This window comes from Castanea sativa, chromosome 4 (assembly GCF_040712315.1).
Source record: "Castanea sativa cultivar Marrone di Chiusa Pesio chromosome 4, ASM4071231v1".
Classification (NCBI taxonomy): domain Eukaryota; kingdom Viridiplantae; phylum Streptophyta; class Magnoliopsida; order Fagales; family Fagaceae; genus Castanea; species Castanea sativa.
The window spans coordinates 39,803,472-39,819,443 of record NC_134016.1 but is presented as its reverse complement, the minus strand read 5'-3'; the positions used below and the strand labels follow the sequence as shown (position 1 = coordinate 39,819,443).

Sequence of the window (15,972 nt, the reverse complement as noted above, 5' to 3'; positions counted from 1 at the left end):
TCTATCAATGTATAAGAGCAAAAGCAGTAACATAAGCACTTTTTTTATATTGGCATCTTTAAGCCATTAAGGAATTCATCAAACATGTTCAAAGAAAGAAAAGGGGGAGGGGGGTAGGTCATCAAACATGAGAACAAAGTAAAAACAATTCAGAGATTCTAAGATTCAGGGACAAAATGAGAGCGCAAGTGAAATAAAGGTACAAATTAGTTATCTTTTGAGGGAGGATGGTTCCATTACAATAAACACAACAGTTTCTAACCTGATTGCTTTATCAACAGACCCAACCAACCCAAATGCTCACAGGCAGATCATTGTCATGAACATGAGAGATAAAACTACAAGGCTCGAACATCTAATAGCCCAAATTTTTCAGTTACAATATTAGTTAATGGTTATTGTACATTGATTGGATGAACTAATGAACTCCCAGCAAATTCCGATTCATCTGTCGTAGGTTTCTTTGAATGTAGAAATACTAAAAAATGACTACCTAATCTACATAACTCTCAGCATCACATTGCTCCCCGCAGCAAATCATGCACCAAAGTAGCTGCTTAAATACACCATGGAAGAATGACTGTAAACTTCCTCCGTTGGCTTATCACAAAATTTATAAACTTAACTATCGTACACAGCTTCCCTGGGAGAAAACATACCCCCTTGCTGTCCAGCACAGGGAAGCCTTAGAAGTCATCTGTATCTTCATCTTTCATTACCGTGTTCAGGCCATCATCGAATCCAGAACCAGGAGCAAGCTCATTTAGGTCAAGAAAACGTCTTTTCCGTACACCCTCAATTTCATCTTGACCTGGACTATTTGGTTTCTCCGGTGGCTGTTGTTGCTCTTTCTCCACCGTCTGAGTGTAATCTTCAACAGGCTGATCAACTTTCATTTCCTGGTCATTATCATTGCCATCAGAATTCTGACTTTCCATTGAATACTCACCATTCTCACTTGCATCTGAGTGTGCATCTGATGCAATTGACTTCTCAGGTTTCATAGACTCTGGTTCGGATTCTGACAATTCATACTGTCGATAATTAATACGATTTCTGGTGGCCCTCTTACTGCGTCTTAGACCTGACTGGAGCTCATCAACTGACCTTAGTTTTGTTTCCCTCCTAGTACGGCCTGGCAATTTTCTAAGTTTCCGAGGCTCATCACTATCATCCTCACTGGCACTTAAGGAATCATCATCTTCTTCTTCTTCCTCTTCCTCTTCTTCAGCATTTTCGTCATCCCAATGATACTCCTCATCTCCTTCAGAGCTACTTGAAAACTTCCTCCTCTCTTTCCGTTTCTTCAGATATTCCTCATCATAAACAGCTTCCCCAACTATATCATCATCGCTATCGTAGTCTGCATCATTATCTGAAACTGCTTCAACAAAATCTTTTGCCGAATACCGTTGAGGTCTCTGTCTCCGCCGATTGCTATATGTGAATACAATCAATACAAGGATCAGTTTAACACATGGAAATAGATTCAGAAAAGCAAAAGGGGAAAAAAAAATTTAACACACCTTCGATCCAGGTCTGTTTTATTATCTTCCTGACCATCATCAAAATCAGGTGACGTGGGAGATGGTGCACTGAAATTGTCATGTTGTGCATGTGAAGGACCACTCCATTTACCATTTGCAGATGCTTCAGGTTTCCCAAATTCTCTTCTATGTAGAGGTTCAGGGGATGGCTGTTTTCGCCTGACACAAAAGTAAGAACAAGAACGTAAGTCAAGAGTTCATTGTACTGGTATGATGATATCCAAATCAGAGGGAGAGAGAGCAAACAATAAGACCATATGTCTAGGTGAATAAATTCCATACTTGGTTATCTTGATAGCCTCATTAATGGACCGGTCATAGTCATCTGCAAAACCATTAAAAACAATCACATTTAATACATCCATCACAAGAGAATAGCATCAAGCACCATAAACATTTCACTCTCATGACATGGTCACCTGGCAGCCCCAATAACAAGAACTACTTTCTATGGGGGATTAGTTCTTTATGAAACTAATAGTAGCTAACCCATATGGCACTGATTGTTTTTTTTTTTTTTAAAAGGGTTGTATTATGCCTCCCCATGAAAGTCAATCGCCCCCCCCCCCCCCCCACCCACTCGAGGCACAGGCCGCCCCTCTCTATCTCCCCCTTTTCCACTTCTACTGCCCATTCATGCCACTTGCCTTCTGAAACTCATAATGTAAGGTTTCCAATAATGGGTGCAGTACAGGGCAAGACACATATACCAGAGGATATGGCTCAAGATATAGCTGACTGACAAAAATATACATTAGATGACCCCTACTTGTTGGATTTAAGGTTTTATTGAATTTAGTAGCAAATTATCATCAGGCACAGAGAAATATATGTTCGTCTGTTTAAATGATCTTGATACAGCTACAGTTAATCCAAATACACATCCAACATAGGAAGATTCCCCATAAAAAAAACATGGCAAATGTGTGCCATCTGCCCAATGCATTGATCACATCCATCCAATTGTTCACTACCTATGTTCTTTAAGAGAACAACTGAGAAGAGAATGCCTGGGTTAGAACCAATGAATTTCCCTGTCTACATTCTTAAATTTATGTTGTCATTGGACAAGTTTAAAACTATACAAATTATGAACAGGTTGCTCTTACCAAAGGTATAGGTGACAGGTTTTCTGTCACGAAGGGAGCGCCCTGGAGCAAGCCCATCCACACTTAAATAATTATCAAGAAGAAGAGCTTGTCTGTGTTGTTTTTTCAGCAACCTCTCTTTCCTCTGCAAATAACAATTAATTGCGGCATTTCAGATAAAAATCTTGCTAGAGCAACAGCAAAAAATAACATGAATCATTAAAGCAAAATAACAATAAGAATAACAAAGTCAAGGAAAATGAATCAAGAAAGACAACCAATCAAGTTAAGAAGGTTCTGGAAACCAACAGCTTTGAGTACCTTATGATCCTTCTCAATCTCTGGAAGCATGTCTATCTTCAACTTTTTTCCTAGTGAAGCCTCTGTTCTATTTTTACTTGAGAAAAGCTTTTCCTGAGATAGATGGACAAGTTTAAATGAGCAGCAGCAGAGAAAAACCAGGAATATATTTTTGTTTAATTTGGCATGCGGCAAAAAATTTGTTACTTGTCTATTAAAACAGATAAGTACCATTAAAAAAGAATCATCATTAATCATCACTTGTAGGTGATGAAACATCTTCAATCTGAAAGATTTTATTTGACAAGCTTAAATTTTGCTTGACTCTGAGATAAATATATAGATTAATGAGCACAAAATCTACCAGTGAGGGGGAAACCCCCCCCCCCCCCCCAACAAATGGATCCCATGTATTCTCAATGCCCAACTAGTTTTCCCAACTGTACCAATGTTTCCTACCCAAAAAAAGCAACTCCATCCATCGCACAAAACTCAACTCATATAAGCCTTGATTCCAATGTATTGACACTGGCTGCGAAAATCCCCTCTCAAAAACTAATACTGGTCTGCTTCTAGTTCTTCTGAAACTCTTATTTCTGACTATTTTTGTGTATAATTACTCAACTTTGTGATAGATAAAGGAAGCTAGAGTTACACTCAATCGGAGGGGAGGGGAGGGGAGGGGGAAGAGGACTAGGCATCCCATAAAAATTTTATTTGAAAAAAAAAAGCACCATACATAGATTGTAAAGGTTTATTGAAAATGACCATAAACAAACCAAAGAATTTGTACCATTAAAAATTGCTAGCACTATATATCCACCAATAGCTTTTGACACCTACAGACACTGATTGTTTTGAAAGATAGAGGATGTCAGATGATTAACCGGGTATTTGGTGTTCATGTTTCGCAAATTTACAGATGTTTGAATCCTCTTGGTCATGAGTGCTTGAACTTTGTGGTGCCATAATCACTTACTATAATCTGATGTACATCTTACACACAAATCTATAGCTTTGAAGGACAGTTACTATTGCTTGGAATAAATGATGATAATCCTTCACTGGCCTCCCTCTCCCCAATAAGAAAAAGTCCAGTAAAGCCCCAAAAGGCCACAAGGCCCACAACAGACCTCTGCGACAGCAAAATGCATGTCCAGCTCTCCACACTTCATACAAACATTTTGTTTGAAAAGTATTTTTCAACTTCAAAGGCTTCTCAACAGTTAACACACCAAAGAGAATATTTATTTATTTTTGATAAATAACGTAAGAGTATTATTAATAATAATAAAGGAATTGCCAAACCGAGTACATTGGGGATGTACTAAGGATGCAGAAATCATGAAACAAGAGAACAAAGGTCAAGAAAAATAGAAAAGGAAGAACAAGAAAAATGAGAAAAAACCACTCCATTCGAAGAGAGTGTGTAAGAAAAAAGACTTAATCTCCAACAAAGAGCGTTCGCAACCCTCAAAACTTCTAGCATTCCTCTCTCGCCAAATGCACCAAATCAAATAGTGAGGTACCAACTTCCAAATATCAATGTGACGATGTCTCGCAAACTTTCCTTGCCAAGCCTCAAACACCTCAAGAACAGTACAAGGCATAACCCACTGAATACCAAACAAGCAGAAAACCAAAGACCACAGCTCCCAAGCTATGGTGCAATGAAGTAGAAGATGATCCACCGACTCCCCACACCTCTTACACATAAAGCACCAGTCAAGCACAATCACTCGTCTTTTACGAAGGTTGTCTGTTGTTAAGATCTTACCTAAGGAAGCAGACCAAGAAAAGAAGGCTACCCTTGGAGGAGCCTTCGATTGCCATATCATTTTCCATGGAAAGGAAACAAGATTATGAGGATAAAAGGAACTGTAATAATTCTAACCTCAAATCCTGTATTCCTTGCAGACTTCCAACAAACCTTATCTGGTCCAAACCCTCTCACTGACGAGAATATTTATAATAATTTCATGTTTGGTATAAATGGAAAAACATATAGTGGTGAAATGGACACCGGTTAACTCACTCACATGGAAACATCAGTCATGTGAAACTATTTTTAGCACACAGAAATGAGTTAAGGCTCCTGATAGCATTAGCCCAAAGGCTAAAACTCCATTCTAAACATAATAACCTTTCTGTCAGTAAATATGTATTTAATTCTCCATAAATTTTTTTAGCATCTCCAACATAGATTTTTTTTTTCTCTTGAATCAAGCATCAACTCCATCTAAATGGGAGGTAATGTACCAGCCTATTGGCTAAAAGCCAATGCAAGCCCTCTAATGATATATTTTTGAGACATACAGAACATTTTGACTTATCAAGATAAAAAAATAATACACACACACACACACACACTTGAAATTTCTTTAAAGTAGAAAACAGTATATCTAAAAATTCACAACTGCCATTGAAGAATATCACACAATAAAATGTCCTCTATGAACCCAGACAGATCCTCAGACCATGAGTATTTATCTCAATTTGTCTTTAAATTTAATAATGCACAGATGGAAAAAGATATTCAAAATCAAAACATTATAGTTTAAAGATAAATATTATTGATTGAGATTTCCCTTTTTTCATATTAATCAAAGTACCAACAATCACAACATGTGCCCTCCCCCTTCCAAAAAATTTTTTTTTCAAATTATTAAAAAAAAAAAAAAAATATATATATATATATATATATATATATATATATATATATCAATAACAGGAAGTTGGATAAAAAGAGAAAAAAGAGAGTTGAAAATGAAATTTGATCTATATAATATTTTATAAATATCTTAATGTATGCACATGGACAGACAGATTATGAGACTTACAGAAACATCTTGAAATTCATCAAAATTGGTTGCCACAGTTTCCCACAGGTATGTTGCACTAGGAAGAACCTGGGAACCCTTTGTCTTCGCTTTCTTCACCTCAACTTTCCTTATCTCCCGATACAATCGATGACCAATAATAGGATCATCTTCATACCTGCACTGACCACATTCACCAAGTGATTAAACCATGCAAAAAGCACAAAAACTTGATCAAGGAATTATAAATCTTCCACTCAAACTAAAAGATTCTCAGTGTATCTTTTATGCAATGTCTGAAAATAATGAGCAATTACACTCCACTCCCATACAATTTGATTTGAATTTGATCTACCAACTTGTGATTATAAAGTTGCACTTTACCCACATGAGGTCAAACCCATTAGCATCTATCAGTCCCAATCGTATAGTGTCACGCGCCTCCAAAAAAATCCCCAATATCAACAGAGGAGTTTATCTGAGCTCTTTCCACCCAATGCCACCAAAATCCATCACCCATCTCCACCATTTTGATCAAATTTCCATTCAGCTGTGGCCCAAATTTGCCACCCACAATTCATCCCAAAAACCATAGTTCCAAGACCATTACACCACCTCGTTCTTTGAGCCTATCAATATATTTTATAGTTGTATAGTTATGGCAACCCAGTCAAGGACAAGGGTGAGATGGCCACCAAATTCCTTAAGTGGGGAGTGACATAAAGGAGGAGATTGGATTCAGAATAAAGTCTCTCTAATATCCCAACTTAGGGAATTTTATTCTTGTCCAAATTTAGGAATCCCACAACTTCCACCTCATCAAACCCAAAAGAAAGCATAGTCAGTACCAACAATTACAACCCAGAAACAAATCTAAATGCTTAAGCCCATCCTCATCTTGGGACAGTATATTGTGGCAAAGGGATTTAGTTGTCTCAACCCAAAGTAAATTGGAGAGGTGGATGTCATTGTTCGATGTTGCACATTTGGCAGAAAAGAAATAACCGGAGCTTTGAGGATTCTGAAAGGACAATTCCAGACCTAAAACTTTGATGAATGCTTGTAATTTGCGTGTTTGATTGTACTTGTCGCTAGTGTATCCTTTCTGTATACTTGGGTGACACTTTTTTGAAAGTTTATAAATTTTTCATTGCTTTTATATAAACATGTGTGTATATATATATATATATATATTAAGAGAAAGAAAGAGAAGAACCAGAAGCTGAAAGAGCAGCGAAGGAGTGTTATAATGAGCTTTGAAAGAAGAAACAGGGGCTTACTTCAAAAAATAAAAAAATTTCCAATTTTTCCTAAACAAAGTTGTGTTTGGCCTACACATACTTTTTTAACGGTAGGACTGGCAGTGGTTAACAAGTACAACTCTTTAAACCACACGTTGGCAACTCAACCCATACTCAACTCACAGGTTGGTAAGTGTTATAAACACTGACAAGGACAAGCAAAGACATGCAAGCTAATAGAACTTGATGGGTATGGTCTATGAGAACATTAACTACATTACCAGTAAGAAATTCCTTGTGAATCACCCCCAGAACGTTCTTTACGAAATGCAGAAAGTTGAACACCATGTTTAAGCGAGTTGTCAATATAGTTCCGGATATCTTCTTGCTGCAAAAGGTCACTCAAATTCAATACTTATACCAACGGTACTATAGAAGCATAGATAAAACAGTCAAAAGTACTAAAATATCAAATTTCAAGCTCTAAATCTATGGTTCTGAGACAGTATCTTTTAGAAACACAAATGGATGCACAGTTAATGTGTATTTAGATAATGTTGCAGAACAACCTCTTAAAACAGCACTACCTAGCCACGAAAGGGAATTATTATCCCAAAAAATAAAACAAAAAACATTAAAAGCATGACAGGATAGCAAACCAATTGGTTTTATACCAAAACTTAGAAAGCTATTTTCTTGCTTAGGTGACTGCTGGATGGTTTTAGAAGAAAAAAAACTTTGATGAGATCTCAGGTAAAGCCACAGCATGTAAAGAGCTGGGATGCACGGACGCGGCACCGGAGGTGCCGCACCCGCGTCCGACGCGGCGGGACTCGCCGACGCGCGAGGGACGCCGCTGCTCGCGCGTCGGTGCGGCGTCCGGCCGAGTCGGCCACGTAGCATCTTTTTTTCCCCGCCGACTCGCGCCGACGCGGCTTGAATCGCGCCGACGCGGCGCCGATTCAAGCAGATTCGGGCCGATTCGGCCAGAATCGGCCAGAATCGGGCTGTTTCGGCCGTATCGGTCCGTATCGGCCGGTGACCGAAACGGCCGAAACGGCCGAAACAGACCCGAAACGGCCGAAACAGGCCGAAACAGGCCTCTAATCATGCTGCAACCTCCGAAATCAGCTCTAAATGAGACCCAAAAACCCTAAATCTATCATTCCTTAATTTTATTTTGAATATTTGTTGCTTCTTTTGTGATTTCTTTTTGGTTTTGTGTTGTGTTTTGTGTTTCTTGCTTTTTTCTTTCTTTGTTTTGTGAATCAAGGCATAGTAAATTAGTAATATGTTTTTTAAGAATATTTTAATAGTAAAAATATATAGAAAATATAAATAAAAATATTTTTAATAATTTTTTAATTGTCGAGTCCCGCCGCACCCGCACCCACTTTTTTCAAAAATTGCCGAGTCCCGCACCCGTACCCGCACCCGTACCCGTACCCGCACCCGCACCCGCACCCGTGCTTCATAGGTAAAGAGTTGCGGAAAAGTGGTGGATTCCAGAAAAGAAGGAGTATTAATTAAAAAGTTGGACATTATTAAGGAGATCTTGAGTGAGCAGACTAAACAGTTTCCAAACATAATAGGTTCAGATCAAAGAGCACTGAACTATTATAATCTTGCATTGTTCCTCAACAACTTCTACAGCTGCAATGCCAAGGGACAAGGACCTGGATCGAGTGTACTGTATGAAGGATACATGTGCTAAACTCAAGAAATCAAGATTCAAGGTTTTGTTGAACCAAGCAGAATTTTCCATATACATTAAAATAACAAATTATGAATCAGGGGCTAATAATAATGCATGAATGGCTTGGCCTTAGCATAACCCTCACACTTCTAGCAAAGTTTTGGGGCTAAGTAAAATAATAATAATAATAATAATAATAATAATCAAGCTAAGTGGCACATACTATCAAGAGCTAATGATGATACTACCTCAACACGAATGTCACAGAGTGCTTTCAAGATGACCACGCGAACCCCAGGATCAAGTGTCTTGTATGCATCAACTTCCAACCTAACAAATTAGCATGATTTGATACATTAGTTATATACATAGATTCATATATGAGAGAAATCCATAGATACACGGTACTCACCCATGAGAAGCAACAATGGGTAGATCTCCATCTGCAACCTACAATCAGGTACCAAGCTCATGTTAATTTTCCACTACCAAAAAGAGATCCAATCAATAATGTCCATAATCAGTTAAATGAGTACAATGATCTAGTTACCCAATGCCACCAGTCTCTCAATTTTCTACATAAAACGGTGACCCAGGTATCACGTGTAAGTGCCATTCGCGTAACAGGAGGGATCGCCTATAGAAGAGATGAATTAGAAGTGATACTGTAAATGAATATTACTAAATAAATAGAAATCTTCCAACAGCACAGGCATTAACAGGGTCATGCTTGTATCATAAATTCATAATTGCCAGAGAAATGCATCTTACAATTTAATCAGCAATAGTTTCAAATATAACATAAAATCCAAATTTGGGCAGCAAATAGGAGACACTTTATGTTTAACGTCTACAAAGATTATGAGACAAGGCAATGTGAAAGCAATATCTCAGGGTAAACAAAGTAATTGACCATCAATCTGTAATATTACAAAGTAAACAAGATTCAATTTACATTATTCAGATTTTACAACTAAGGATGAAATTCATAGTATACAAAGAAGGCCAATATACCTCAGTTGATTCCTCTGTCAAATGACTTTTATGACAAAAGCCTTCTTGCATGCATGATAGATCATACATTAGCTTTAGAGAGTAATAGAATGGAGAAATCAAACTTAGGGTATCAATTCTTATTAAAAAAAAAAATTAAAAACATGTTAAGACTGTTTTTAGGAGATCCAACTTTAAAAAAATGCTCTCAGATCTCTTTGCAGCCAAATGTATAATTGCTTAAAATTCTGAGGTGATCTTATCAAAAGTAAATGAATTAAAATAATAACTGCCCTTAAGAAAAGAGCAACAATGAACAGCCCTATTGTATTGAGTATAATAAAGTTTTACCATGGCCTTCCTTCTTTTTACCGTTTGAATATTATAATGGACATCAGATAGACTATTGTGTTGTCCCTAACACATTATGTAAGTAGCTAAAACTTAAGCTCCCATCCTATAATCTCCATCAAATAATGTACCATACTCCTGAAACCAGTGACATGTGACTTTGCAATAAGAATTGACAGTGGATCACAGGCTTGAAGAATGTTTGGCCAATGACCACCTATTCGGGAGATTCTACTGATAAAAAGTGCAATCTTTATCTCCAAAAAATGACATGGGAATTTAAAATGCTTGTAACGAATTAGAAGTAGCAGAAAACCAAGAGACAGGAGGAAGAGCATTTTAAAAGAAAGAAAGAAAGATGAGCTCTTTTGGGCCTTTTCCTTTTACAACAAAAACTATCCCAGCTTTGTGCCAAAAAGTGCACACAGAAAAGTCCCCATCCTGGTGTGGGCATAAATAACAAATTAAACATACATTGCAAAACCTAAAGGTGCAAACCACCCCATGTTCTATAACCAGCAGCTAAATCATGCAGGTTCATTGCACTTAGTGGGAATCCTACATTTCCAACAAAAATCTCAAATGAAGTTTAGAAGCAAACTGCTATCAATATATTTCTTTTAAAAATACTAAATCTTTGTCTTCCAGATATTCTAGTCAGCTCAACAAAGCTTCAATCCCTACCACATGAGGCCTAATAAAAACACCTCCAAACTCCTTTCTTCACTTCTTCTAAGCTTAGAAAAACATTACTAAGACGGGTGCTCGAGTTTGGAAGTCCAAAAACCCACTGCTTAAGCAGTTTAGTTTGATTTCTTAGACTTATGGCATTCTAACCAGCACTTAAAAAAGTCTACAAAACCACAAAGAACGGTAAGAATAATATAACAATAGCACCTATCAGACCAGAGGATTCCAGCATTTCCCTATCCTACCATTCCAGAAACTACTGCATATACGAAGTTCATTACTAATAATCAAAGTATACAAGAAACTCCTACATTCTACTAAGCCATTCTTATTTCTTTCAAGAAACACTTCCAATACTCAACAAAAGCAAACAACAAGAACCCATTTTGAAACTTACCCTCTTTACAGTTTAGCACTCAATTTAAATTGCACAGAACTAAAGTTGTAAAACTTTGCATTCAAACTAGCTCAACAACACAAACACAAAGTGCACATTTTAATAAGCTACAAACAAACCTTCAATAAAGGAATATGTATGTCACTCAAAGTATCATTGGGAGTAATCAAAGCCGTCTCGAACTCCTCAGCCGAGAACTCAATCGAGATATTCAATAGCGGCCTAAACACCTTCAACACACAACAAAAACAACAATAAGAACAATTAAATAAAACACAAAAACACGCCAAACCCTAAAGTTGAAAGCTTTTTATAGAAAAAAGAAGGAGATCAAAGACAGTACATGCAAGAAATTGAGTATAGAAGCCAACTCCCACATGGAGCGGAGAGTCCAGCGCGGCAATTGAGCCGGCGGGGGCGGGTCCACCAGCTGCGTGACGATCTTGCTGCATTGCTCCTTCTGCGGCGACTCCTCCAATTGCTGCTGCCGCTGCTGCTGCAATTGCTGCTCCTTCTTCTTCGGCTTGCTCGCCGGAGCAGCGGCCGCGTAGAGCCTCGCGGCGGCCCGGATAGTGCACGCGCGGGATGGGCGGTTGCTACGGTTGACGGGGACAGGTGGGGTCGGGGCGGTGTCGTTTTGGGGAGCTGTCGTGTCGTTTTGGGAATTGGGGTTGGGCTCTGGCGATGAAGATCGGTGGTTGTTGGGGATCGGAGACGAGGAGGACATGGTAAAAAATATTGTGGGTAAGAGAGAGAGAGAGATCGAGAAGTAGTAGGGTTTAGGAGAGTTATGGTGGGCTTACATGTAGAGGATCATATGGATTTGTTCGCATTGAAAAACAACAACAACAACAACAACAACATGGACATGGAAGAAGAGGACCAAAGGTCCAAACTCCAAACCATAACTCACTTGGGTTTTTTTTTTTTTTTTTTTTAATGAATGAATGTTCTTCTATCTAATGTTTCTGTTTCTGTGTCTGAGGTTTTTGTATTTGTTTTTGTTGTCTTCTTTTCTTTTTTTTTTTGGGTTTGTTTTTGTTTTCGCTTATGTGAGTGAAAGAGGAAGAAGGGTTAGAGAGAGAGAGAGTGAGGGAGAGGAAGGAAGAAAGGGGACACAAACAAAATGCACAATCCCTGGAATTTTGGGTGAAAAAAAAAATTTTGGGGTTTTTTTAATTTTTTAACTTTTGGGTTATTAGGTAAATTTGTTTTTTGAATCTGGGTTTTATAAATTTGGGAAATATTCTGTGGCGGCTAATTATAAAAAAAATAAAAATTTATTTATGTTTTGATGATTTTGATTAATTTGGGATTAATCAGAAAATATAGAACAGTAATGAGTAAAGTATTTGATTGGGAAAAAAGAAAGAATCTGGTAAGTGATAAGGATCATCTATGAGGATTTAAATTTAACTAGGGTTTTTTTTTATTTTTAGTTATATTTTCTAGTTTTTTTTTTGTCTTTAGACTTTAAAGAAAATGGATTTGACTTTTTGGCTGACTTGTTTTGGTTTCTGTGCTGGTAATTGTTTACTTGTGGTTTAACATGTCGTGAATTTTTTTTGGTAGAAAAATATTCAAAGTCCCATATTTGTAAGATAATCTGCTTTATATTATTGGTTGAAACTCCTTTTTTTTTTTTAATAAAAATAACCATACCATTCAACAAAAAGGCATAAAGGAAAAAGAAAAAGAAAATAAAAAAGAGTTGAATCTGAATGTGAAAACAAAATTGATCTATTTTGTGACAACTCATTTATCATTGGAGCTAAAGATGAACCTGTTCTTAGCTCTTCGTTCTCATCTTTTTGTATGTACTATAAATGTACTAGGCACAAAATGCTTTTGTTTTCAGCCACAACCTTTGTAAAATCAATTTTTAGCACATATTTGTTTAATAAGGGGAAAAAAAATTTGTAAAATCTACCAATCATTTGCACTTTGCAACCCCACACTTACCCAATTTCCAGTGCTCCATCCGCTCCTTCCATTGACTGCATATCTCTCACCCCTAGTTTTGATTAACCAAACCAAAAATAGGAAAAATAGAATTGCAATATTGCATGTTGTGTTGATGGAGCCATGACTATACACTATACTTATACAAACCATCTCTCATGTATTTAATATTTCTTTCTATCCAAATGAGTTTTGAGTTTTAATTATTAACTTACAGTGACAATTATACACCTTTAATAATTTCTTTTTGATAAACTAGATTGCATTAAATAAAAGTTTCTAACAAACAAGATACACATTAAATAAAAGCTACACGTAACGCGCGTTAAGATGATTACAAAATTACATTTTGGTTGCTCAACATGTGTTTGAAATAACTTGATATGTGCCAGTAATCTATTGGTTTAGTTGAAATTTTCTAACATCAACAATGACAAGTGATAACGTTCAAAGTTTGACTCCTCAATCTTTTAATGCACCAAAAAAAGAAAAACTAATATGTAATATTTAAATCTTCACTGAAATAACTTAATATGTGCCTGTAATCTACTGGTTTATACCGATAAAGTACTTCATTTTTCACTGAATATAAATTAAATTGTTTGTTGATGTAGTACAAATACTTCCCCTTTTTTAGACAGAGAAAAAAGAGCTGTCTTTCTCTCTCATGCACATATCCAAAGTTAATTTTGCAATGTTTTGGGTTACCTAGCTAGATTCAGTAATGGACTAATGGTTTAGTTTCTTTCTTCATAAGATTAAATGTGGGCTCTGATGGGCAAGCTGGGACTAAATGTGGGCCTTTTTATCAAACTAGGATTTGAGGCTGTAACCTGGACCTATCAGAATCTGGCCCAATCAAAGGTCAGTTATGGAGCTTCCGAAAACTTTTTTTCCTTTTGTGATTGTTAGATAGGCCCGAGTTCAGTTAGGTCCATTACGTTTAATATTGTGCTTATAATATACTATTTTTTAAAAAAATTAAATAGTTACAATAACGTGCTTATATTATAGTAGTAGCTAAATTGATTAAGAAAATACATGATTTGCTCTTGTATAATTTCAATTTGTGTTACAAATTGATGAAGAACCCATTGCTTGAACGTGTAATGACTTATAAAAAATTTGTCAGATAATTTCAGATCCTGCAAGAAAATAACTCAAAAATTCAGACATTAAAACTTCTAAAAGACCAAAAAATATTAAAGAAAAATTATCAATGTTTGAGTTCGAGTTTAAGTTAGATTTGTTAAAGAGATAGAGTTTCACTCCTTTTTAAGTTTTAATTAAACAAAATAATTTTGTTTGAAAAAATGATGAGTTTGAGTTTAAGTTGGACTTATAAGATAGAGTTTCACTCATTATTAAGTTTGGACTAAACAAAAATAATTTTGTTTAAAAAAAATGATGAGTTTGAGTTTAAGTTGGACTTGTTAGAGAGATAGAATTTCACTCATTGTTAAATTTGAACTAAACAAAAATAATTTTATTTAAATATTGTGCTGACGTGAAAAATTATGGGAGTTTTAGAGGTTTCGGTTTTATATATATATATATATATCATCTAACCAAACATTTTCATAAAAAAATAATACAAACCATTTTTGTGATACAATGAGCAGCTTAGAGCATCTCCAACAACTTAACCAAATTTTCATATTATTTGAAAAGTAAATAGTTTTACCTGCCTATTTTTTCAAATACATTTTCCAATAGACTCTTTATCCGGTCTCTATCATATTTAAATATTACATTTTTATTATTTCTTACATTTTTTTTAGAGAGTCCAAGATACCAATTGGTTTTTGGTGTAAGTGAGAATCAAACCCCTCTTTATTCTTAATGTGCACACAAAAAAAGAGAGAGATTGAATATTTTAATTAATGGAGAGATGGAGCTGAATATTTTAGTCATTAAAATTCATTTGGAGAACAACAATAACTCTCAATGTGTGGAAAGTATTGTAGCTAATCTATTCTATTTCTATTGTCACAATTTGGAGAGGTTGTTGGAGCTTTTTTTTTTTTTTTTGGATTTGCTCTCCAAATATGTTTTCATATTCGAAACTTTAAAATTTTTTACTAAGTGTCATCTGTCAACAAGCTTTTGTGTTATTGTCTTCAAATTCAATCCGGTTTCCAATGGCTCACCTTGATTTTAAGGGATTATTATGTTCCCCTTAGGCGCAAGGCAATCGGACCCACTGAATCCACCGTATTTTATAATGTAGTTTGTTGTTTATTATAGTTATGATTTAATAATATGGTCTTAGTGTGGGTTCTAGTTAGCTTAACTGGTAAAGTCTCTAGTGGTTAAATAAGAGATCGGGGGTTCAATCCGCGCTCCGCTTACATCAAAAGCCGATTGGTGTTTTGCTCTGATGATAAAGAGCTAAAACAAACGATTTGGCCAAATCTAGATAAGAATGGGCTAGAATGGAGGCCTGATACAATTAATTTAAAGCCTTGGATTATCAAGGCTAACCCTTCAAGCCTTAATAACTTCTCTTGGTAATTTAAAGAAAGAAAATTGGCTAAGAAGGTAGTTTAAGTAGAGAATGATAGAAAGAAAGATAAAGATTCTAATTTAAGTTCTCCCTCGGGCTGTCCGAGGAGCAATAGTTCTTTGGGATATACACTTCTCGGTTACACAGTTCTTAATTTCCCTCTCTCTTTTATATTTTTACCTCCATTTATCTCTCATTATCTCCCTTTTCAGGAGGATCTTCCTTCCTATATATAGCTGCTGAGATTGCATCCAAACCCTCCACTTGGATGATCGTTAATTCTTTCTTGGATACTTATCCCATCATTACTTTGTTGGTGGTGGTAGAGTAGGATGCAGGCTGTGGGGGCACTGTTCAGGAGTCATTCTGCCATTAATGTGAC

The 15,972-nt window shown here is 36.2% G+C and overlaps 1 protein-coding gene across 1 annotated transcript; it reads right to left on the bottom strand.

The window, feature by feature from the left end:
- Nucleotides 1-189: 189 nt before the first annotated feature.
- On the bottom strand, nt 190-12,247 carry LOC142630758 (DDT domain-containing protein DDR4). The gene is made up of 12 exons (XM_075804799.1): nt 11,466-12,247; nt 11,242-11,352; nt 9,242-9,328; nt 9,104-9,141; nt 8,940-9,021; nt 7,277-7,383; nt 5,776-5,932; nt 2,957-3,049; nt 2,657-2,780; nt 1,830-1,872; nt 1,527-1,706; nt 190-1,437 (listed from the first exon to the last, which is right to left on the bottom strand). Exons 1-12 carry the CDS (start codon nt 11,847-11,849, stop codon nt 687-689), a joined length of 2,157 nt encoding a protein of 718 aa, XP_075660914.1. The 5' UTR covers nt 11,850-12,247; the 3' UTR covers nt 190-686.
- Between the last annotated feature and the right edge of the window lie 3,725 nt (nt 12,248-15,972).

Bases quoted from the DNA above. Each gene is read 5' to 3' on its own strand.
- LOC142630758 (XM_075804799.1), bottom strand. From the start codon at position 11,849: ATGTCCTCCTCGTCTCCGATCCCCAACAACCACCGATCTTCATCGCCA. The intron at 7,384-8,939 runs GTAGTATCATCA...GACCTTTTGCAG, and splicing joins TCTGTGACATTCGTGTTGAG to CAAGAAGATATCCGGAACTA. The intron at 2,781-2,956 runs GTACTCAAAGCT...TGTTATTTGCAG, and splicing joins AGATTGAGAAGGATCATAAG to AGGAAAGAGAGGTTGCTGAA.